Source organism: Tasmannia lanceolata, unplaced genomic scaffold (genome assembly GCF_043159265.1).
Source record: "Tasmannia lanceolata isolate RefF3 unplaced genomic scaffold, GAP_Taslan_0.1 ptg000037l, whole genome shotgun sequence".
NCBI classification, from domain to species: domain Eukaryota; kingdom Viridiplantae; phylum Streptophyta; class Magnoliopsida; order Canellales; family Winteraceae; genus Tasmannia; species Tasmannia lanceolata.
The window spans coordinates 48,019,618-48,043,234 of record NW_027518714.1 but is presented as its reverse complement, the minus strand read 5'-3'; the positions used below and the strand labels follow the sequence as shown (position 1 = coordinate 48,043,234).

Sequence of the window (23,617 nt, the reverse complement as noted above, 5' to 3'; positions counted from 1 at the left end):
ATTCGAAGCTAAAATTTACTTGGTTGAAGTCAAAAATTACTTGGTCGAAGTGAAAAATGTGTTTCCAGTAACATTCATTGTTGTGTTTTTCGCTTCGACTAAATTTTTTTAGGCTTCGAATAACTGGTTTTTTTGCTTCGACTAACATGTTTTTGGCTGCGACTAAAACTTTTGAATTCCAGTAACATTCAGAACTTTTTTTGTGTTTGACTAATATATTTTAGCTTCGAGAAATATTTGTTGGGTTCGACTATCGCGTTTTGAGCTTCGACAAACTTCTTTTGTCGCTTTGACTAACACGTTTTGGCTTTGACTAAAATTTTTTGGCTTCGACAAACATTTTTTTTGGCTTCAAGTAACTTTTCTGGCTTTGAGTAATTTGTTTTTTGGCATCGACTAGTTTTTTGGCTTTAGTAAATTTTATTTTTGGCTTCGAGTAAATTTTTGTTTCTCTTCGACTAACATTTTTGTGGCTTCGACTATCATTTTTTGGCTTCGAGTAACTTTTTTTTGGCTTTAACTAGCATTATTTCCGACTTCGACTATCATTTTTGCCTTCAAATAACTTACATTTTACTTCGAGTACCTTGCTTTGCCTCATTTACGACAAACAGAAAGAAATACCTTCGTATACCTTTGGAGGAGGAAAAAGAAAATGAGAAATGGGCGTCTCTAGAGAACTCATTCTACCCTCTCAGGGCAAATGAGCATATGTCGGAAAAATGAAGATGTTTCGCCAGAGAAGAAGGCTTCTGTCGTCGGAAAATAAGGCCTTTTCACACAAAATGAGTCGGAGTAAAACCTAGAAATAAAAGTGTAAAACCTGGAAGTGAAAGTAAAAGAGAAAAACTGTAAAAACAAAGGATATTTTCGTCATAAAAAGTCCTTCTAATAAAATAGCATTTTCTAGAATTTTTTCAAAAGTCAACATTTTCCCATCATTTTTTTCAAATTTGCATGTAAGAGTAAATAACCCTAACTTATAAATGCAAACACCATTTTCAATAAAACTCAAAACAATTCACTCATTGTACGGTAAGACAAACTAAAGGGCGTGGAAATATCAATTTTTGCCTGGAAAATAGTAGCCAGCCCATTAAAAGGTTTACGTTTCGTGATTTACGCCAACTCCCCAAGGGCATTTATGTCAAAATGAATGTAGCCCATGTTAACAAAAAGGGAAAATGAAATTTCTATCCTCTTTTGCTGGTCTTTTCATGAAAAAGGAAAACAAACACAGCATTATTTTTATGCAAAAGAATGATAAACAAATGGAGAATCTGACCCGTCAAATGAGCGTCAACAGAAAAAACAGACGGCTGAAACAGAGCTTCCAAACAAGCAAAGTTTAGTGTAAGACTGGCGCGTATTCTAGCATAAGTGTGACATGCATGCTAAAGTAAGCTAAAAGTAGTTGCGTTTGCAAAGGCGGCATGCAAACAGTGCTATAAATCCAGAGAACTCATACATGCATTACCATATTTTGATAATGACACTACTCCCTTTCTTCTAAGAGACTATAAAAAATATTTAAAAAGGAATAACACAGTAGTGCCATTTACAAATTATCAAAGTGCGGATATCAAACCCCAGAATCCGTGCATGCGCTCACTACACGAGTGCAGTGAGAGGTACAAACATCTCAAAACACACTGTCTCTTCAAAGCTAAAGAGAGAGATGCCGTACAAGATACTTATATATTTCTGATGTGTAAAACCATCATCGAATCCTCGATTTACGTAAAATGCACGTAGAAACATTTGAATACATGGAAAAAAAAAGAGTTGTAAAACAAAAATCCAAAGAAAAAGATGTAGAGAGATGATGAGGGTTTCGTTTGGTGTCTCAGCCTTCAATGGCTACCGGTTGTATTGGGGAAGAGAACTTTAGGAAGCCGGAGAAGTCATTATCATCTTCATCATTATTATCCTGACCGTCAATCTCTTTAAAACTCGATGAATCTCCACCGTCAATTGGGTTCTCCTTCCTACTACTACTAATCTTTTTTATACTATTAGCATATCCACCAATGGTGACCGGTTCAGTCAGTCGCTTTCCATCTCGAGGTGGTGTAAATACTACCGGAAGATATTCATCTGTCTCGCATACAAACTTTGATTTCTTGAAGTGTTCTTTCAATGCATCCAAACCCTAGGAAAAAAAATCATAAGAGGAAAAAAAAGGTGTACAAGAAACTGAAATGGAAAATATGGAAAAAATATTACTTGTAAGCGAGCGTAGGTGACTTCACAGATTTTCCTTGAATTAAAAGCTTCCCATGGTTGCATGTGGAAGGATTTGTAGAGTCTCCATGCTGCTTTGGGAGACGTTAAATTCACGAACCCATATCCGACATTGCACTTGTTACTATTACCAAAAACAAAATTAAACAAAACCCATCAAAGACCGCACCAAAAGAGAGAAGAAAAAGAACCAAAAAAAATCCTACTTTCTTAGTTTTGTATTTTATGTTTGTGTTTATGAGTTTTGGGTTTTATTACTTGAAATCTATGGGCAGATAAACGAAGTCATAGGAAGATAAAGGTTCGTCTTCTCCCTCAGTAATCTGTTCATTGCCGTGAAGACAGTGGTTGTCGAGCATGTTCAGAAGCAGCTTTTGACTGCACCCAATAACACCAAGATAGGAAAAAATTCAAAACAAATCAGAAAAAAAAGTGAATAAAATCTAAAGAAAATGAGAAGGAGCCCACCTGTACTTGTTGGGTATGTTTTTTATCATGACAGTTGTTCTCAAATCCATATAATCTGATTCTTCCTTAAACAAGAAATCACTGTATGTGGGCTTTTGATTCTGACGATTCTTAGATGAAGAAGAACATCTATTAGAGTTCTTAGAATGAGAACTAGATTTATTTGAAGAAATTAGGGTTTGAGGGTCACGAACTAAAGAATTTGAATAAGGATTGAATAATGGTGGAGGCAGTGGTGGTGGGTAATTTTGATTTCTTCTAGAACAAGTGGCGTTATTGTTATTGTTAGAGGAAGAAGAGGTTTTAGTTTTGTTTTTGTTGAAGAACCTTTTGCCTTGGCCACCAGGACGGCTAAATTCAATGCATATGAGCTTTCCATGTATATCTTTTCCATTCATTTCTGAAAGAGCACGAGCTGCGTCTCTAATATCAAAGAACTCTATGAATCGGTGCTGCCTTTTTGATGGTGTCTCTCTCAATTCCTTTATTGGCCCTGAAAATAAAAATAGGGGAAAAATACATATAAGGGTGAGAAAAAAATGGGGGAAATGAGAGAGGGAATTAATAAAGGGAAAGATGCATGGAGAATGAATTGGAGTGCCCCACCACTATCCAGAAAAGGGAAACATACAAAAGAGAAACCGACATATACCACAAAAACAAGGAGAAAAAGAGTAGGGAATAAAAAAAACAAAGACAACGATCTTCTGTTATTTTCAGCCTTATGTTTCGATGGTCTCTCTCTCACTGGTTTGCTTGTCCAAAAACAACGAAACCAAGCATCAAAGAGAGAGAAGACCCAACAAACATAAACATAAAATAGACATCAATCGAAACCCTAAACCAGTGTTGAGAAAAGGAATTCAATAAGCAGCATGAAAGAAATTGAGAGAGAGAAAGGTATGCTCTAAACAATCAAAAGAGAGGGAGAAAAATTCAGTTCTTATTATCAGCAACTAAAACCCTAAATAAATACACGACCCAAAAGAAAAAAAAACAAAACTAAATCAATCAAAACCAAGATAGATTAGCAAAAGAAAACACAAGCAAGAGAGAGCAACCAGTAATAGAAAAAGACGCAACAAAAAATAACTTGATAGACAAACCAATCGAAACCCTAAACCAGTGTTGAGAAAAAGTAATTCAATGAACAGGTTGTGAGAATCTGAGAAAGAGAAACGTATGTTTATTATATTCCATCCCCTCTTTCTGCGAAACTAAACAATCAAAATAGGTAGAAAAATTCCCTTCATTTCTCATTATCAGCAAGTAAAACCCAGCAAAAAAACCCATAAAAAGACCATAAAAATCAAAACAAAGATAAACCAGTAGATGAGAAAAGTATGTATATATAGAGAGAGATGTGTTATTGTTGTTAGTTTTTCCTACCAAAAGCTTCGAAGATTTCCTTCAACATGCACGAAGAGACCTCCGAATCCAAATTAAAGACAACAAGAGTCCCCTGATTCTCCCAATCCACCCCCAAAACTGTTCCTGTTGGCACCGAAAACTGGGCCCACACCGCCCTACCGCCGATAAGTCCAAGCTCCGGCACTGGTAACGGTTCCGGCACACCGGAATTTAATCCATCCAAACCCCAATTCCTCATCAAAATCGAATAGTGCACCGCTAATCGACTCTGTTGTCTCATATGCTGTCCTTGTATCCCCCCCAAAGCTGATTCAGCATCTCTCAGATCATAAAAATGAACTGTCACGATCCCTTCTGATATTCTCTCCATCTGAACCCCCCTCACCCCTCCAAAACCCTCTAATTCTCGTCTCACTGTTGCTTCTGTTACGTTCGTTGGGACTGAACTCAGTAGCAGTGACCGAGTTGACCCGGCGCTTGGTGGATCAGCAGGTTGTGGTGCTGGTCTAACGTGCTCCTGTGCTGGTCTAACGTACGCAGGGTAGGAGGGGTATGTGTAATATATTTGTGGGAGAGAGAAAGGAAGGTGGGTTTCAGGATTAGGGTTTCTGGGTTTGAACTCTTTTGCTCCGGGATCTAAGATTCCTGGAAACCTAATTCCTCCGTTCATTGAGGCTTTTTTTTTTCTCCACTGGAAAACTATTTCCCAAGCAGATAAAAACAGAAAACGGGTTCTACACAAAACCGCTTTCTACAAAAAAAATAAAAAAGCCTTTCCAAAACCGCTGATGTAAAAGAAAAAGATGAACAAAAGCGGTTTTACGGTGGGTCAAATCGAGAGATTTAATGCGCAGACGGTATTCCGGCGCATCTTAAAGTCCGCCCTTTCTCCTACCTGAGCTTTCGGACTTCCCAACAAGTAACAGTCCTTTCAAACATCTCTCTCTCTCTCTCTCTCTCTCTCTCTCTTTCTCTGATTTTTTGGGGGCTCAGCTTAGGAGTGGTTTTTGCTATAATTAGTATCGTCTTTCTGCTACACTGCCATTAAATATCCGAAGTACTCCACTTCTTTTGTACGTATTTTTCCTTTTTGTTATGTACGTATACACTAATGTATTTTTGTTGGGTTATCGTCTAGGAGTGCAACTTGGGTTGAACAAACCCGAATCCGACGGGTTCAACCCAATTTTGGCTCGGGTTGGGTTGGGAAAAGCCGACCCGATTTAATTTCGGGTTGGGTTAGGGTTGAGACCTTGGCAACCCGACCAAATCCGACATCTATCCTCTAGTTTTCTTATGTTTTTTTAGGATTATGCTTTTTCCTTGTATTTTTCTATTTGGCCTGAGATGAACCCGACTCAACCCAAACCCAACCTGACTCAACCCGACCCGATTTGGAGCCATATTGGGTTGGGTTAGGGTTGACATCCACAACCTGAGGCTCGGGTTGGATTGGGTTGGGTTGAGAGAATGCTATCTCAGGTTAGGTTAGGGTCGTCCTCAACCCGACCTGAGTCGACCCGAGTTGCACCCCTAGTTCTTGTTATTCACACTTAAATGTTTTGATAATGGTCGAAAATAGCTTCTCTTTTACTATTTAACTAGCTGTCAAAGTCTATTACAATTCCCAAAAAAGCACACAGCAGCCAAGATATTACAAGTAGGGGTGTAAGTTGGTTCGGATCCAATTTGAATCCGATGGGTTTAATCCAATGATGGCTCGGGTTTGATTGGGATGGGTTGGTTTAAGGCTGGAAAAAGCCAAATCAATTTAATTACGGGTTGAGTTAAGTTTGAAGCCTTAGCAACCCAACCTGACCCGAACCTGATCACTTTCTACTACAATTTTATTGCGACCCAAACGTGACCCGAGCCCTATATTTATTTTTCTTGTATTTTTGTTTTCTCTTTCTTCTTTGGACCGACTCGAATCCAATCCAACCTGATTTGAAAAAACCAGTTAGAGAGGTTGCGTTAGGCGTGAGAATCTTAAAGATGGTTGTGTTAGGGTTAACTTACACTCCTCAACGTGATCGAGGTTTGGGTTTAGTTGGGTTCGGGTTGAGGTAATGCTACCTTGTGTCGGGGTAGGGTTCGCCGCAACCAGACCCTTCCGCCCCAAGTTGCACCCCTAGTACTAGTCACCGCCACAACTACATGCATAAGAGGAATGCTTAGACCTAATTGTTCCATAACAAGATGCGCTCATTAGGGCATAGCGGGTCCGACCTTAATTGATCCGAACCGCCACTTTATTGGCTCTCTTTGGATCTCTTTGACGTGAAACTGTGCCAATCATCCAAGCCAGATATCAATAATCTATCTTTTTGTCATTAAAGATGGATGCTCAAAACTACATAAAATCAGCGATTAAAATCCAAAGTCTGAAAATACAAATTAATATATGTTAAGGTTGGATGATTAGTGTATTCATGGGTTATAAGAGATCCAAAGAAATGGCCATCAAATGAAGGGTTCAGATATATTTTGTTGTGAACACACCTCATTGTATTAGGCCATGTTTGGCCACCATGAAAAAAATTATATGGAATATTTGTGGGGCCAGCTGCGAGAGATGGGAGGAAAATAGAGACACCAAAGAGAATAGGAATCAGGGGACCATGAAAAACTCCTTAAAAACCTAGAAAACAAGAAAAAATAATTAAAACAGGTATTTTCTTTTCACTAGTTTTTTCCGACTTACTTATTGAAGTTTCAAGTTATATGGGTGTGTTCAGCAACTATTCTTTTACGGGATTTTTCCCTTTTTTGGGGTGGAGAATGACAAAAGCCAAAAAAATCTCAAAAATCATGTTGAGTATGTGACCCGCGAAAGTCCGTTTCCAAAATTTCTGCAACTTTTTCAACTAAAAAATAGGATTCCTCGAAGCGATAAATAACCGTTTCTAAAATTTCTCATCACTCCGTTTCCGCCCGATTCTTTAGGCGAGAATGAGAAGTGTTGCCGAACATGCCTCTCTCACTCGATTCTCTCCCTCTCCTTCTCAGCTTCTCTGCGGGGAGTTCCGCATATGAATATTCCAGAGAAAAAGATTTCGTGGTTGCCAAACATAGCCTTCGTGAAAGACTGATTTTGGGTTACGCATATAGTCGGATGAGGTGAAACCATGGTTTAAAATTTCAACCGAAACCGAAATTTTCTGAAATTCAATTTTTAGCCATTTACCAAATTTCGGACAGAAATTTCGATTTAATGACATTATTTATTAAAAAAAAAACGTGTCACAAAATTTGGGTCCGAAATTTGGAACCAAATTACCAAATTTCGGACCGAAATTTCTGCAAAATCCGAAATTTTGGTTTTTTAGTGAGGTCCAAAACGGTTACCGAAACCAAAATTTTAAACCATGGGTGAAACAACCTCATCAAATAATATATTTATTTTTGTTGTTGAATATAGACTGTCAAAAGCTATTTGTATGCAATAACGCTTCACATTTTACAACAAAAATTAGGCATCATTTGTGAATTTTTGGGGACTATTAAAATCGAAAGTGTTGACTACCCGATCGACTTTGAGGATCCAAAGCTCTGGATGACTTGATCTCTGTGGGGAGGATCTATTTATAATCAGATAGAAGACAGGAGAGACCAACCAGATATGGAAAAACAAGTTATGTATAGTATTTCACCCATAAGTAGAACTTTAACAATTTAATTAACCGTTAATCCTGATGTAGCTAAACTCAGTACTACACTAAACATCAAAGTCTTAATAGTATAAGATGCACTCATACCCTTTATTGATCACTGTGGTCAATAGGTAAATCTAGTAATTTCATATTTGATCTCAATCATCAATTTAACCGTCGATCGAAGATAGTGATTGCCTACATAAGGTCTTACATTCTCTCACTTGGGTTTTTGCTGTTGAAATCTGACCTGAGGTTGGATAGGATCCCAGCTAAAAGCTCTTATGAGGTGATGGCATGCACTCCCAAACAAGTAGTCAAAAAGCGTTCGGAGTTTGGACTCTAGAGGGGCTCGCCGATGCTTAAGTCAGAATCTGCAACAGTATTACGAGTTGAGCTCTCAGATGAGCCCTCTAGAATTGAATGAATACAAAAGTCATTAATTGCGTACCTTGAAGATTGTGGCCTGATTTATAGGGAGGATTAGTCCTTACTTGTTTTTGGGTTAGTGCATGCCACATGTCAGATTCTGGTTGGGGTGAATTCTTACCCCAATATACTATACCGCCCCTACTTCGTTGGTCTGGTTCGGGCCGAGGAAGTAGAGTCCTAGCACGGTCCGCTCTTGGTCAGCTAAAAATAAATTGGCGTTTCTAGATGCTATGCTGGGGAAGTTGTTATGTGTATTTTCTTATGTTGTATGTGGGGTTAGTTAGTGCATAGTAGTGGGTAACTATTTTAGTGTAATGGTCGTTAGTTGTGGCTAATGTGTTTAGGGTAGTGGGAGTTAGTTACTTATGATGTGTCTTGTTAGTGGGTAAGTGTGCTTGTGATGTGGCACCCCCTCTTGCTTGTATTTATGTAGTAGCAATTCAATGAAAAAAAAATGAAGAATTTTACAGCATCAAAGGAAAGTTTGTTTTGGAGAGTGGCTCCTCTCGAATTGAGCCGTTAGGATGTCCAGTTACCTCGAATCAACCTCTCTCCCCCTCTTTTTATATTTGCATTTTATTTATTTGCGTTACGCCCGATTAGGCACGTAACAAATTGGTATCAGAGCGGTAGATCCTACTCCATGGCTGCGCCTTCAGAGATTTTGGAATCCCTATGCGATGATTTCCAGCAAATCAAAGTGCTTTTTTTGAAAATGATGGAACAACATCGGCGATTTGCGGAAAGCTTGGAAAAAATCAGCAAAGAGATCAAAGAAATGTGTAAAGACAGAGAAAAGTTAAATCTTGAAAGTGTTGATGTTCATGTGAAGAAAAATGCGAGAATTGATGGCGACAAGAATAGTTTTTGTTGCTAGCCAAACGAGTGTTGGCTCATTGGCATAAAGTCACGGGTTTGCTCCCTGGTGACGAGTGTTCGAACCCCCGGACTTACCTGATACACGTGGTGTTTGGTCGCTGCGTCTATCCGTAGGGAATGGTCCTACTCCCGAAGGGGGTGGGGACACCCTGCGTCATCAAAAAAAAAAAAGAAGAATAGTTTTTGTTGAAGACACCACCAAGGATCATCACGATCATTTCATCATTTTGAAGCGGTTTCATGAAAAATCTTATTTCGTCCCAATTTTGATCACGATGGAGGAGGTGAGGTTCAACTGATCGTGACCATTAAGATTTGGGACTTTGGTGGAATAAGTTTTTCTCCAATAATTCGACCTTGAGGACAAGGTCATTTGTAAGTTGGAAGGAATGTTATGTGTGTTTTCTTATGTTGTATGTGGGGTTAGTTAGTGCATAGTAGTGGGTATGTGTTCTAGTGTAATGGCCATTAGTTGTGGCTAATGTGTTTAGGGTAGTGGGAGTTAGTTGCTTATGATGTGTCTTGTTAGTGGGTAAGTGTGCTTGTGATGTGGTACTCCCTCTTGCTTGTATTTATGTAGTAGCAATTCAATGAAAAAAGAAGAAGAAGAATTTTACAGCAGCAAAGGAAACTCTGTTTTGGAGAGTGGCTCCTCTCGAATTGAGCCGTTAGGAGGTCCAGCCTCGAATCAACCTCTCTCCCCCTCTTTTTATATTTTCATTTTGTTTATTTGCGTTACGCCCGATTAGGCACGTAACAGAAGTCCTATGTAGGCTCTGCGGTAGGAGTGTCACCTTGGCATTCCCAAGTCGGCCTGGTAGGTCGGGCTTGGTGTTGGAAGCATCCTGGTGGCGAAGCTCTAGGTCAATAGGCGGGTCTAGCCTTAGAGCTGTTGGCTTGAGTAGAGGTTTGCATCGCCATCGAGGCCGACCTACTAGGCTTGATCTAAAGCCCGGAACCCCCTCGGGTTGGATCGCCAATCAAGGCCGACCTTTTCGGCCCAATCTAAATCCTAGGGACCAACCCAGGTTGGATCTCCATCAAACCCGACCTACTCGGCCTGATCTAAAGCTTAGGGACCACCCTGAGTTGGATTGCCATCAAGGCCGACCTATTTAGATCGCTTCCAAGTTCGACCTACTCAAATCTAGACTGCTCCGAAACCAAGCAGGGCCCTGGTATTGGGCGAAAATTAGGGCCATCAAGCTCAGTTCATAAGAGAAAAGGAAGGAGAAGAAAGAAGAGCTTACACTTAGAAGAACAACCCAGATGTACTAGTTTGTGTGGTGCACAAACCAGTCGAGCTATGCAGTTTGTTCGCTAGAGGTGCAGGAGGCAACAAGCCCCTGCTGGCGTTTTCGGAGCGCCCCAGAAGGAAAATTTAATTTATGAGCATAAATGGCTGAGGAAAATTCGAAAAGCTACAGCAAGTTATAGAACACCAGCTCGGTTAACTTAGCTTGGCTCGAATGGCCCGAACATACGATGTATAAAGCAACCCATTCATTAGAAGGAACTTGCACCCAACAGGCATTGTATGTTGAGGTTGTGGCCTAATAAATCAAAGGTTAAAAGCAAGCAATTGGTGATTATCTAATCATCCAGGAAAAAAAATAACAGAGTGGGACAGCATCTGACTCTCCTTGAATTAGTGAGCTAGAATCTGTCCTTCCTTGAATTAACAAGCCTAAATACTACATGAAAAGAACTTGCACCCAACAGGCATTGCATGTTGAGGTTGTGGCCTAATAAATCAAAGGTTAAAAGCAAGCAATTGTTGATTATCTACTCATCCAGGAAAAAGAAAACAGAGTGGGACAGAATCTGACTCTCCTTGAATTAGTGAGCTAGAATCTGTCATTCCTTGAATTAACAATCCTAAATACTACATGAAAATATTTGAAAATTTGAGCAACTTGAATTGGGCAAGGGCCGCTCTAACGCGTACCCTCTCTATCACAAATTATGACGTCCACTCTCCCACTTGGGGAGATGGTAAGACAACTCTCCTCCAAAGTGCAATGGAAGCAGCTGCCCTAGGCCATCGGTCTTCTTGTTCACCGATTGACCCCGCCCAGGTAAGTATGCTTTCAACCCTATGTTTCAACCATTTTATAGCCCGGCCCTTCCTTCCCTTGCTTCTGATCACGTGGGACTATATTCCTTGCTACTATCATTTAACAAGCAATTCAATGAAATGCTTCATATGGAAGAAAAAATTTTAAAACACAAGATTGCCCTTATAAAAAAGGGAAGGTGATGGCCCACCTTATTTATGGACAAAAGGGAAATGATATATTTACCCCCTTTTCTTCCCTCGGGTCACCTCCTTAGAGCTAATAAGAGTAGTCATAAATACACTAGAGTGAGTGATATATCGCTTTCCATCACAAAAATGTCTGGATGTTGTTGTTTTATTAGGGCAGTGATAAATTTACCCCCTTGAAGAAAGAATACACCCTCGTTAGGTAGCCGGGTTTTTTTTGGTTCCTGGGATTTATGTGGGAGAACAAAAATCCTAGGAGATTGGTGGGAAAAAAAAAGTCCAAGAAGTATCCCGGTAAAATAAAAATCCCATGTTTGGTTGACCGGACTATGGTGGGAAAAAAAAAAACTTTGTTTGGTTGCTTGAACTGTTGGAAGAAAAAAATTCTTCTCCAGCTTATTTTTGGTCCCAGGGTTTATTTTTGTTCCTGGGATTATTTTGGGATGGGATGAAAAGGCAATCATTACAAAAGTGGGATTAAAAAATTCACCACACAAGCAATCATTACAAGAGTGGATTAAAAAAAACCTAGTGCTAAAAGGCAACCAAACATGGGATGGGACCAAAATTTTACTAAAACTTTATGGGACAAAAATTTAACTGGCAACCAAACGGAGCGCAGTGTATTCTTCTTTCAAGGGGGTGAATTTATCACTGCCCATATTGATTTGGTAGGCCATCACAAGTCTAAAATTCTTCATTTGATTTCTCACCACGATCAGGTGATCCTAGCCACTTCAACAAATAAGTTCTTTTATGTATTTTCGACCGTCCATCTTCAACAACAAAAATAGACTTCATTAGTCGTTAGGTTTAGATTAGTTGCAGGCATTTTTGGCTATGCAAGATCAAAATGTGTGGTCAAGATTAATCATATGTGGGCCCCACTCTGACATATCAGGCACACCTCATTGTATTATATTCAGTTTGTATCCCCACACCGAAGGTACTCGAGGTTTTTCTGTTGGTTGTTTGCATCCCCACTCTGACAAGCTTATATTATAGTTTGGACAATTATACTGAGACATCATATCAGACATAAAAATTAATCCAATTGAAATTTCTCAGCTATGATTCAGTCCTTATTTTCTCACAATCTTCCATTTTTATATACTCTTAGGCTCTGTTCACTTGCCCTCCTGAGAAATCGCGAGAAAGGAAAACATCCTTTATTTTCTCGGGAAAGGACATTTCTCGTTGTTCGCTTGTTTTTCTTGGGAAAATTTTATTACTGACGTGTAAATAAAACAAATACGTGGAAATCCATATTTTCTTGCGAAATCCAGACTCCTTTTCCCGCATATTAGATAGGAAAATGACTTTCCTTTTCTCGCTGGAAAATATATCGCGCGTCTCCCTCTTTCACAAGAACCCTAGCCGCACCTTCCTCCATGACGTGCTTCACACAGGCGAGATCCAAGGCTCAGGCGAGCTTCAAAAATCCGGCGAAGCACATGGGCTCCGTTAACTCCTGGTAAGTGTGTTGTTATATTTTTTTCTTCTACCACCATCTTTTTCCCATTTTTTCCACCTGAAATCAGGTTTTAAACAAATCCTTTTCACCGATCTATAACCTTTTTTAGCCATTGTTTCTTCAACCCCTCGTTTTTGGGAGCTTTTTTGTGTTATTAGGGTTTTGATTTGAGTTCTTTTCCCTGAAAAATCTACTAACCCTTGTATCTGCCACTATTTTGGGTTATTTGGGTTTTGATTTTTTATGGATATGATTTATTTTCTGTTCTTATTTTTTGTTGGTTCTAATTTAGGGTTTCTTGTTTCAGCTTATCTTGCATAGATGTTCTTCTAATTTTTTCGAGTAGGATTTCTTCAGGTTTGTGTCTTCTATTCATCTGCTAATATTTTGATGGTCATTTAATTTTGTGCAAATATGGTTTGACAATTTTTTGCAACCAGTAAATGTTTTAAATATCTCTGTGCAAGGGTTTGTTCATCTTAGTATATTCGAGTAGGGTTTGTTCATCTGTTTTGCGTAGCGAGCAGTGTTTGATCAAATGTGAATAATTTCAAGTAGGGTTTGTTCATCTGTTATTAATTTCAACTAGGGTTTCTTCATCTGTTAATATTTTCGACTAGGGTTTGATCATCTATCAATAATTTGTGGTTTGTTCATCTGTTAATTTTTGGCGAATGTTCTGTCATTTGTTAATTAAGAAATAGGATACTTCTCATTTATGCACAGTTTTTTTTCCTTCGGCTATTGTTACATTGTGGTTGTGGGCGATGGTTGTTTGATGGTTGATGGTTGTTAGTGGGTGGTTGTTGATGGTTGTTGGTGGCTGTGGGAGTTTTGTTTCAATTGTTGTAACTGTGGTTATGGTGTCTTTGGGTGTTGGGTTCTTATCTTGAGTTATGTTTTTTTAATATCTGGTAGGGTTATCATCATGCCTCGACAACCAGCAGATAGGCGAATGCTGATCCTTCGACCTGCAGCTATAGTAATCTCTGCGGCGGCTGCAGTTACGTTTAGGGTTCGACTATACTTAGAGCAGAATATTACAAGAGCACCTTATGAAAGCGGGTACCTAATCCGTAGGACCTTTGTTAGATGTATCACGAATGCAGATGACCATTGTGTTGCTCTTCTTCGTATGGATGTTCGGTGCTTCCGCGCCTTTGTGGGCCTTTTCAGAAACACTACCTTGCTGGAAGACACAATTCATTGCATTGTTGAGGAACAAGTTATGATTTTCTTAAGTGTGATTGCACACAACGAAAGGAATCGTACTGTTAGGGCAACCACAAGAAGGTCTGGGGTAACTGTTTCAAAGTATTTTAATAAGGTTCTCGATGCTGTTCTCATTCTGCAATACATGTTCATAGTACGTCCATCAAGGGAGACACCACGGGCAATCCTTGATAATCCTAATTTTATGCCTTACTTTAAGGTACGTTTACGATAGCTACGTATTTCGACTGTACGTTGTTAGTAATTGAGGCCTGTTCACAGTGATGGTTGACATCTGAATGTCCATATTATAGGGTTGTATCGGTGCAATTGATGGGACGCACATTCTTGCAAAAGTATCTCATGATACTCAGAAAAGATATATTTGTCGTAAACACTTCCCATCCCAAAATGTGTTAGCCTGTTGCGACTTTGACCTAAAGTTTACGTACATCCTTTGTGGGTGGGAGGGGTTGGCATCGGACTCACGAGTGTTAGTATTTGCCATATCAAAGCAGAACGGGATTTCTATTTTGCCAGGTAATAGATACCTTATTATTTCGTTTGTACCGATGCAGTTCCCATAGTACATAGCTAATTTAAGTATAATCATTTCTTTGATTGTAGGAAAGTTTTACCTTGGTGATGCCGGGTATCCGTGCCTGTCCCATTTTATAACTCTAATCCGAGGTAATGGTTACCATCTCAATCAGATTAGAGGGCGCAGACCTACAAAACCCGAGGAGTTGTATAACCAAAGGCATTCTTCGGCGATGAATGTAATCGAGCGAACTTTTGGTGTCCTGAAGAAGCGATTCGGCATATTAAATTCATCACCCATGTACTCATATGACAAGCAGATCGACATAGTGTTGGCCTGTTGCTGCGTCCACAACCACATTAGGAGGGAGATGCCTGACGATGCCTACATTCAGGATGTTGACGATGAGCTGGCATTGCTTCCACTTGAAGAGGAAGAGGAGGAAGGACCTGTTCCTCCTCCTCCTATGACCAGGGCCGAGGATTTAAGGGAAGGTCGTAACATTCGAACCACAATCATGAATCAGATGTGGAATGATTTCGAAGCACGTCGTCATCGTTAGAAAACGACATGGTCGCAACAGTTGCGCACCTGTGTTTACATTTTCGATGTGTACTTTGTTGGAACTGTAGCTTATATTCCTTTCTTTGTGGTGTACTATTTTTATAGATACTCATTTTGTGTGCTGGGTTGAGATATGTTTATGTAATTTGTATGTTTGCTACAATATTGGTTAATGTAACTTCTATGATTGCTTATGCCTATTGATTATCTATAATTCTATGATTGAATATTTTTTATATGAAGTGTTTAGAAAATTTGCAGGCGAGATGGCAGCAACTACAGGTACAACGGATAAGAAGGTGAATGTCTCATGGAATCAGACTATGGATGGGGCTCTCTTGGCAACCCTTAAGAATCAGATAGCCGAGGGGCAGAAAACTGGTGCTGGGTTCAAAGAGTGCGCTTATTTTGCTGTTGCGCAGGACCTGGTTACTGTCCTCAACATGACCCTAACGAAAGAGCATGTGAAAAATCGGTTGAAGACATTGAAGACAACGTATAGGACTCTGAACTCCATCATAAATCTCAGTGGCTTTGGCTGGGATGAAACATATGCAAGTTATCGGTTGACGAAGAAGTTAAGAATGAATACTTGAGGGTAATATTTATTTTTCTTATATCGCTTCCTCCATTTATAAGTTACATGTTTAAATAATATTCCGTGACAATTCCTTTCTTTTTTTACAGTTGCATCCAGAACACCAACGCTTCTTTAGCAAACAGTATCCCCTCTACGAAGAAATGAAAGCTGTCTGTGATGATGATTACGCACGTGGGGAGGATGTCAGAGATGTAAGAAGGGATCCCACTCAGACGGCATAGGACACACATGGTGCTTCTTCATCGACCCTTCCGGTTGGGCTCGATGATATGGACGACAGCTTCCTCCGTACTTTGCCTCGTGGTAGAATTTCTTCATTTACACCTGGTGTAGATGTTAGCATGGGCTACAGTGACTCTTCTCCTATCAGGGGCCCAACTTCTGCTAGTGGTGAGAAGAAGTCAAAAAAGCATCCTAATGCTGCACTTCTATCAGAGTTGCAGGTTGTGTCTTCCAGCATTAATAGGGTTGCTGATGCCATAATTACTACTGGTAAGGTGCATTGCCTCCCTGACCTGAAAGATGCAGTGCTAAAGATTGGGGGTTTCCCCGGAGGTGAGCTCGTTGATGCTTATGTGTACCTGCACGGGCATCACAAGGAAACTGAGGCATTCCTTTCTCTGGAGGAGATGGACCGAGTGGAGATGGTGGGGCGCATTCTGCGCCGTTTGGCTGGGTCTATGTCTTGAACCATTTCGATTGATGGTTTTTTTTTTGTTCTTGGGTCTTTTTATGGATGGAACTATGGGTTACGTATGAACCTTTTACTTATGAACTATGTATGTGTTATGTTTATATATATTTTGGGTGTATTTGTTTGATGGAACTATGTGTTGTTGGTTTTATGGATGGAACTATGGGTGTAATAGTTTGATGAAACTATTGGTTTTATGGATGGGTGTAATGTTTAGATATATTAGATTTATGTGAAGATTGGGATCTATGCTTGTGGTTTTCAAGGGACGACAGGTGGGCATATTCGAGAGTTGGGCAGACTGTCACCTTCAAGTGAACAGGTATAGTGGAGCATCGTATCGCTCTTATGCCACAAGCAATGAGGCAGAAGCAGCCTTAAATGCATATATTGAGAGCCATGAGGATTTGAAAGACAAGCGTGAAGAGGACATCCACAATGTTCCTTGGTTTTTGGGGTTAGCCATTGGTGTAGGGTTAGTACCTATGACAGTAGCATTTTAGACTTTTTTCCATTTGTTTATGAGGTATGTTGACTCACATTATGGTTTTATATGCAGACTGGGCATTAAAATGGTTGCTGATGCCAAAATGACTACTAGTGAGGTACACAGCCTCCCTGACCTCAAAGATGCGGTGTTGAACATTGATGGTTTCGCTAGAGGTGAGCTCATTGATGCTTATGGTCACCTGCATGGGCATCAGAAAGAAGCTGAGGCCTTCCTTTCTCTGGACGAGATGGATCGAGTGGAGATGTTGGGGCGCATTCTGCGCCATTTGGCTTTGTGATGTTTGTGTATTTTTTGTTGAACCGTATATATGAACTAATGTGTGTATGTCTATATTTTTGGTGTACCAAGACTTTGGTAGAAATGTTATAACTTATGTTTAATTTCTGTTGGTGGATCATACTATGTACGTGTTGTTTATGAGGTAGCATTTAATGCCAAAAAAAAAATCTTGTGCAAAATATGTTTTATATGGGTTTCTGCATATTTTTCCTCCCCTTCTGGACAAGTGAACAGCGAGAAAGCAAGGGAAAATCACAGTTTCTTTTCATTTCTTTTCCATTTTGCAACGTCAGATTCCTTTCCTTTTTTTTCCCGGGAAAACTTAGGCTCTGTTCACTTGTTTTCCCGGAAATCTAATGTGGCATTAGGAAAAGAAATCCAGGGAAATTGTGTAGGAAATGGTTTCTCGCGCCTGTTCACGTGCGCAGGAACTGTGCAGGAAAAGGTTTCCCGAGAAACTGCTTGCCCACCTTTTTTCACTAGTTTTTCCGGGAAAGCAAATCCGACCAAAATAGTGGGATTTGATTTCTCACACTTGTGAGAAAAGAGATATTTCCACATCATTTTTGGCAATTTCCATGTCATTATTTGACATCTTCCACCTAGGCTTGTCACTTTCTCAGGAAAGCAAGTGAACACCAGAATTCTGTCTTGTCAAGGTCTTGTCAAGGAAAAAAGAGTTTGTTTTCCAGGGATTTGCTTTCCCAGGAACGCAAGTGAACAGAGCCTTATCAAATGGCTAGGAAGTCCAATGGTAGCGATTTTTAGGACCCGTAGATAAACTGTTCATGTAGTAAGTGAACCAAAACAAGATTCTCGTGCCCAATACATAGTTTTATTTTATTTTAGGACGTATAGTTTTTAGTAGGTACACCATTGCCATTGACCCCACTTTGATCAGATGATCCTGCCACTTGATAAATCAAGCCTGGTTAGGGGTTCCACCAGAAAAGTTTAGTTACTAGCACGGGTCCGGACTTGATATTTGATCCAAACGGGAAGCTGCCATTTTTCAAAAGTTGTCGTTAGATCAAGTATCAAGGGCAGCACCTATGACATACACTCGTTACGTGCATGAACAGGTGAACACCGTATAATTTCACATTCCTTATTGTGTTTGCTAAAAAATAAGAGATATGAAGGCACGTTCGTGTCACTATCTCATTTAGTAAAAAAAAAGAAATAAGAAGGCACATAAAGACATTTCAAACCCTAAAATGATTTTAAGGGATGGTCTAATGCAAGGGGTACGACTCCGGTCATTTTTTGAAAAATCAGGTTGAGCTTTTACTATAAAATTGGTTCAGGTTCGGGTTGAATCCAATTCATTTCTTAGCAAAAGACCAACCCGGCCGACCCAACCCAACCCAAGTTTGGCGTTGAAAGCCGAACAACTACACTAACAATGACGAAAAACCGCGCAAGGAAAAGCTAAAGGGCTTGTAGGGTTGAAGAACACCCAGAGTTCTAGAGGAAACTCCAATGGTCACGCAAGAGCAAAAATTCTACAAAACAGGTTTTTGTTCAAATTTCATTAACTCCAAAAATTTCTAGCTTGTTACAATTGGTATGGACTATTAGCCATCCTAGTTGAAAAAAAGGTAATAAACTAAATAAAGAAAATCCCTTACTAGACAACAAAGACTAACTAGAAAAAATCCTAACTAAGGTACGTATTCGAATACAAGAAGGATACCAAAACTAAAAGGCTAACATATGAAATAATAAATAAAACAATCAAACCAACTTAGCAATCCAAGAAGAATCTAGGACTGCTATCTGTTTGGTTGGGTGTCATAGACTAGGAGAGTAATGGAATAGATACTCAACGGGAAGAAGACAAGCATTGGGTTTGCATGAAAGGAGAATAGTGGTAAGTATTGTTTGGTTGCATTGCGGGGCGACAAGAATGTCGCCTCAGCACACATGTAATAATTACATGTAATAATTACCGATGAGATGTCACAGGGAGGTTCCAAAGAGTTCAATGCTATATTGGCAACCAAATGAGGAATTTTGTGAAACCAAACACTCTATTGAGCTACTGGTTGGTCCTTTTTGGATGGTCCATCCATACCATGTGCCCATGTGCCCCTGCATCAAAGTTACACCCGAGGTTGGATCGCCATCAAGGCCGATTTACTCGGCCCAATCTAAATCCTAGGGACCCGGGTTGGATCTCTATGCCGACCTACCCGCCCTGATCTAAAGAGTGGCAACAACATTGGGTTGATCGCTTCCAAGTCCTATCTAGACCACTCCGAAACATAACAAGGGGCCAAAAATCAGCATAATTAAGCTAATACTCAGAAAAACGAACCAGACAGAGTAATGCAGGCGGCACACATGCGGGTCAATCTACATGGTTAGCACGGTAGTGGTGGGTGCAGGTGGCATGCCCCGTTAGGGTTTACGGGGCAACGCCCCATAAGGAAAATTTAGTTTATGAGCATAAATAGCTGAGGACTTGAAGATGAGTCGCTGAAAATCAAGAGTTAAAATCAAGCAATTGGTGATAATCATGTGATAATCATATAGAGAAACAGATTACATGAAAAGAATAGAATATTTGAGTAACATGAATTGGACGAGGGCCGCGCGAACGCGTACCCTCTCTACCACAAATTATGACGTCCACTCTCCCACTTGGGGAGATGGTAAGACAACTCTACTCCAAAGTGCAATGGAAGCAGCTGCCCTAGGCCATCAGCTTTCTTGATCACTGATGGACCCCGCCCAGGTAAGTATGCTTTCAACCCTATGCTTCAACCCTTTTATAGCCCGGCCCTTCTTTCCCTTTCCTCTCATCTGCCGATGTGGGAATATCCTCCTTTCTAGTTTCTACTACCATTTCACGATCAATGCAATGCTTCATATGGATACTGTTTAAATCACATGCCCTTATAAAAAGGAGAAATTATATGATGCCCGACCATCAAGTCACGTGAAGGTGGTGGTACTTCAAAAGTACCACCCTTGATATTTGATAGAACAGCAGCATCTTAAAAAGTGGGCTGCAGTTGGATCAAATATCAAGGGTGGTACCGTTTTGACAATAGGGCACCATATAAAAACTCAAAAAGAGAAATTATATGATGCCCGACCGCTAAGTAACTTGAAGGTGGTACTTCAAAAGTACCACCCTTGATATTTGATCAAACAGTGGACTGCATGATATTTGATCCAACTGTGGACTGCAGTTGGATCAAATATCAATGGTGGTACCATTTTGACGGTCGGGCACCATATAAAAACTCTATAATAGATGAAGGTGATGGCCCCACCCTTTTATATGACAAAAGGGAAATGATATATTCACCCCACTTTTCTCCCTTCGGGCCACCCCTTGTAGTGTAGTAAGAGTAGTATATACACTAGTGGGAGTGCGTCGGGGAAGAAAAGAGGGTGACTATATCATATTGTTTTATTGATTTGGTGGGCAGTCAGCTCTCTATAATTTTTCTATTGATCTCTCAACATGATCGGGTGATCCTAGCCACTTGAACAAATTAGTTCTTTTTTGACCGTCCATCTTCAACGACAAAAGTAGATATTATTAGATGTTAGGATTAGATTATTTGCAGGTTTTTTTAGGCTATGGAAGATACAGATGAATGGTTCAGATTAATCAAATGTGAGCCCCACTCTGCCACATCAGGCGCACCTCATTGTGTTACAGAGAGCCTGCACCCCCACCCAAGCGACTCTCTAGGTTTTGTTGTTGGTTGTTTGTGGCCGTTGATCAATCAATAGCAACTCAGTAGGATCTTCTAATTTGATGACCCAAGACATGCTGATGGATTTAAATTATAGTTTTTTTTTGGTAGGTAAGCTGGAACTGAACCCCCGACCTCTTAGGTTGAATAACTAAGCCTTGACCACTGATTTAATCAAATGGTTAGGAAGTCCAATGGTAGCGATTTTTAGGACCCTTATATAAAATGTTCAAGTAGTAAGTGAACCAAAGCAAGATTCTCATGCCATACATAGTTTATTTTATTTTATTTAGTAGGTATACCCTTGAAAGCCAGGCCCATTGCTAATGAGGCCGCTTTGATCAGATGATCCTGCCCCTTGATAAATCAAGCCTGTTTAAGGGTTCCAATAGGTAAAGTTTAGTTATTAATGGAGATAGGAAGGCACATTCCCATCACTACCTTGTTTAATAAAAAATAGGAAAAAGCATATTAAGGCATTTCAAACCCTATAATGCCCGCTCACCACCCCACGCGCCACCCCCCACTCTAACAGAAATAGTTAACTTTTAAAGCATTTGGAGTTAACAGTTGCACCTCAACACCCTTCATATATCCTATTAAAGGAAGGGCCCGCGGGGCGGGGGGGGGGGGGGGGGGGGGGGGGGGGGGGTGGCGGGGGAGGGAGAGAAGGATGTCACTGCCCTTTTAGAAAATGTACTAATACTAGGTGTGCAACTATTTGGAAAATCTGGTTCAGCTTTTTACCATAAAATTGGATCGGGTTCGGGTTAATTCCAATTCATTTCTTAATAAAAGCATAATCCGACCCGACCAAAGTTTGATGTCAAAAACCAAACAAGTACAAGGAAAAGATAAAAGGCTTGTGGGGTTGAAAACACCCAGAGTTTTAGAGGGTAATCCAATGGTTACGTGAGAGCAAAATCTCTTCACACAACAGGTTTTTGTGCAAATTTCATGAACTTTAAAATTTTCTAGCAAACTTCTTCTCTTATTATAATTCGAGGAATGATAGAATGAAGGGCGCCCCTTCTTTTTTTTTGATCGGTATGGGGCGGCCTTGCAAAACCCAGTTTAAGACCGCCCCCATTGGTCAGTTTCTTCAAAGTGCATTTAAGATGGCACCGAAAAAAGTGGATGACGCAGGAAAAAAACGGAAACGGCTCTGACTTTTGCTGAAACTGACCAATGGTGGCGCCCTTGATGTTGGTTTTTGCAAGGGCACCCTTCTTTCTATCATTCCTCTTATAATTCATAGAATAATGATATGGACTACGAGCAGTCCTAGTCCAAAAAAGGTAATAAACTAAATAAAGAAAATCCCTCATTAGGCAACAAAAACTAATTAGAAAAACATATCCTAACTAAGGTGTTCTAATACAAGAAGGATGCCAAAACTAAACTGCTAACCTAGGAAATAATAAATAAAGCAATGAAACCTGCTTAGCAATCAAAGATAGATATCTTAATAATCCAAAATGTTGTCAAAATTTAGCTAGGATTTCTAAAGAGAATTGAACATGTTAAGTGGCCAAAATTGGGCTACTGGTGGTCTCTCTCTCTCTAGGGATGGTCCATCCATACCACGTGGGCATATAGATGATGAGCTTATGTGCTACTGGTGGGCCCATCCATGCCACTGGTGGGCCCTCCATCTAGGAAGGGTCCATCTATGCCACGTGGGCATATAGATGATGAGCTCATGCATCAAAGTCTCTAACTAGTTCCATGGGATCAGTCTTGTTATAGTTAACGATGTTTGGATTTGGAAAGAATTCAGGAAGGCAAAGGTCCAAAAAAGTTTTTGGAAGAGATTGAGAATTTTTATTTTATTTTGAAAGATATAGTTTGGGAAATTTTTGGAAAAAAAGTGTTTTATTTTATATACAGCACATATCTACTATACATACTAATTTTTCTAAACAAGAGAGACAAAGGCACAAAAGGATTGTTAAGTGCATATGTTTGCAAGATTAGGATGAGGACTTTCCTTTTCACTACAATGCCATTTTCAATGGTTTTGAATTTCACATGAGATAGACAGATGAATAAAGACAAAATCTGTTGAAAAGTGATCCTGCGTGGCTGTTCTCACAGCGCATCTGCGAAATGCCTTCTGCTATGGACACTAGCAAATCCCAATAATGTATGACAAATTGATGAATTATTCATTAAAATTGTTTTTAATTCAAAACAATCAGATTTTTTTTTTCAAAAAATGCAATATTTTTTTAGTTGTTCGGGATTTATGAAGTTTAATATGCGGCATCAAAGTTTTGGGATTTTGAAAAGAAAAAATGAATTATTTGGGTTAACAAAAACAATCAAATCCATTATAAATGTATAACACATGTTTGGTGATCTGGGGTCATTAGACAACCAGAGAATGACTCAGTGGGTCCAAGTCCTACGCCAAATGAAGATCTCACTCGCAGATTGAGTGCACAAAAGATCAATGTCTTGGAGACATCTTAAGAGGATTTCTTTTTCATCACCCTCGATCAAGGGCTAGGATCATCCAATGGGGTGAGACCATGGCAACAGGAAGGACTTGTGGATGAATCAAAGGGAGTAAGAGTTCACGTAAACAGTGCAGAGTAGGACTGAGTTCAAGCCCCTTGCATCTCCACAAGACATATGCAACATATACTGTTCTTGATAAGTTCATTTGCCAACAAGAATCAACACAACCAAAACCCAGGAACTAGCTGC

At 39.9% G+C, this 23,617-nt stretch overlaps 2 protein-coding genes and 2 non-coding genes across 4 annotated transcripts; 1 reads left to right on the top strand and 3 right to left on the bottom strand.

The window, feature by feature from the left end:
- Positions 1-1,676: 1,676 nt before the first annotated feature.
- On the bottom strand, positions 1,677-5,052 carry LOC143861926 (protein terminal ear1 homolog). The gene is made up of 5 exons (XM_077372896.1): positions 4,102-5,052; positions 2,713-3,205; positions 2,503-2,622; positions 2,227-2,368; positions 1,677-2,152 (listed from the first exon to the last, which is right to left on the bottom strand). Exons 1-5 carry the CDS (start codon positions 4,751-4,753, stop codon positions 1,847-1,849), a joined length of 1,713 nt encoding a protein of 570 aa, XP_077229011.1. The 5' UTR covers positions 4,754-5,052; the 3' UTR covers positions 1,677-1,846.
- A 5,921-nt stretch (positions 5,053-10,973) lies between these two features.
- LOC143862881 (U1 spliceosomal RNA) lies at positions 10,974-11,133 on the bottom strand. The gene has a single exon (XR_013240582.1). It is a non-coding gene; the product is annotated as a U1 spliceosomal RNA (small nuclear RNA).
- A 1,571-nt stretch (positions 11,134-12,704) lies between these two features.
- Positions 12,705-15,926, top strand: LOC143861505 (uncharacterized). Its single transcript, XM_077372424.1, has 6 exons — positions 12,705-12,787; positions 13,706-14,219; positions 14,314-14,539; positions 14,627-15,097; positions 15,366-15,658; positions 15,792-15,926. The coding sequence occupies exons 1-6, from the start codon at positions 12,705-12,707 to the stop codon at positions 15,924-15,926; spliced, it is 1,722 nt and encodes a 573-aa protein (XP_077228539.1).
- Positions 15,927-19,777: 3,851 nt separating this feature from the next.
- LOC143862880 (U1 spliceosomal RNA) lies at positions 19,778-19,937 on the bottom strand. Its single transcript, XR_013240581.1, has one exon. It is a non-coding gene; the product is annotated as a U1 spliceosomal RNA (small nuclear RNA).
- Positions 19,938-23,617: the final 3,680 nt, after the last annotated feature.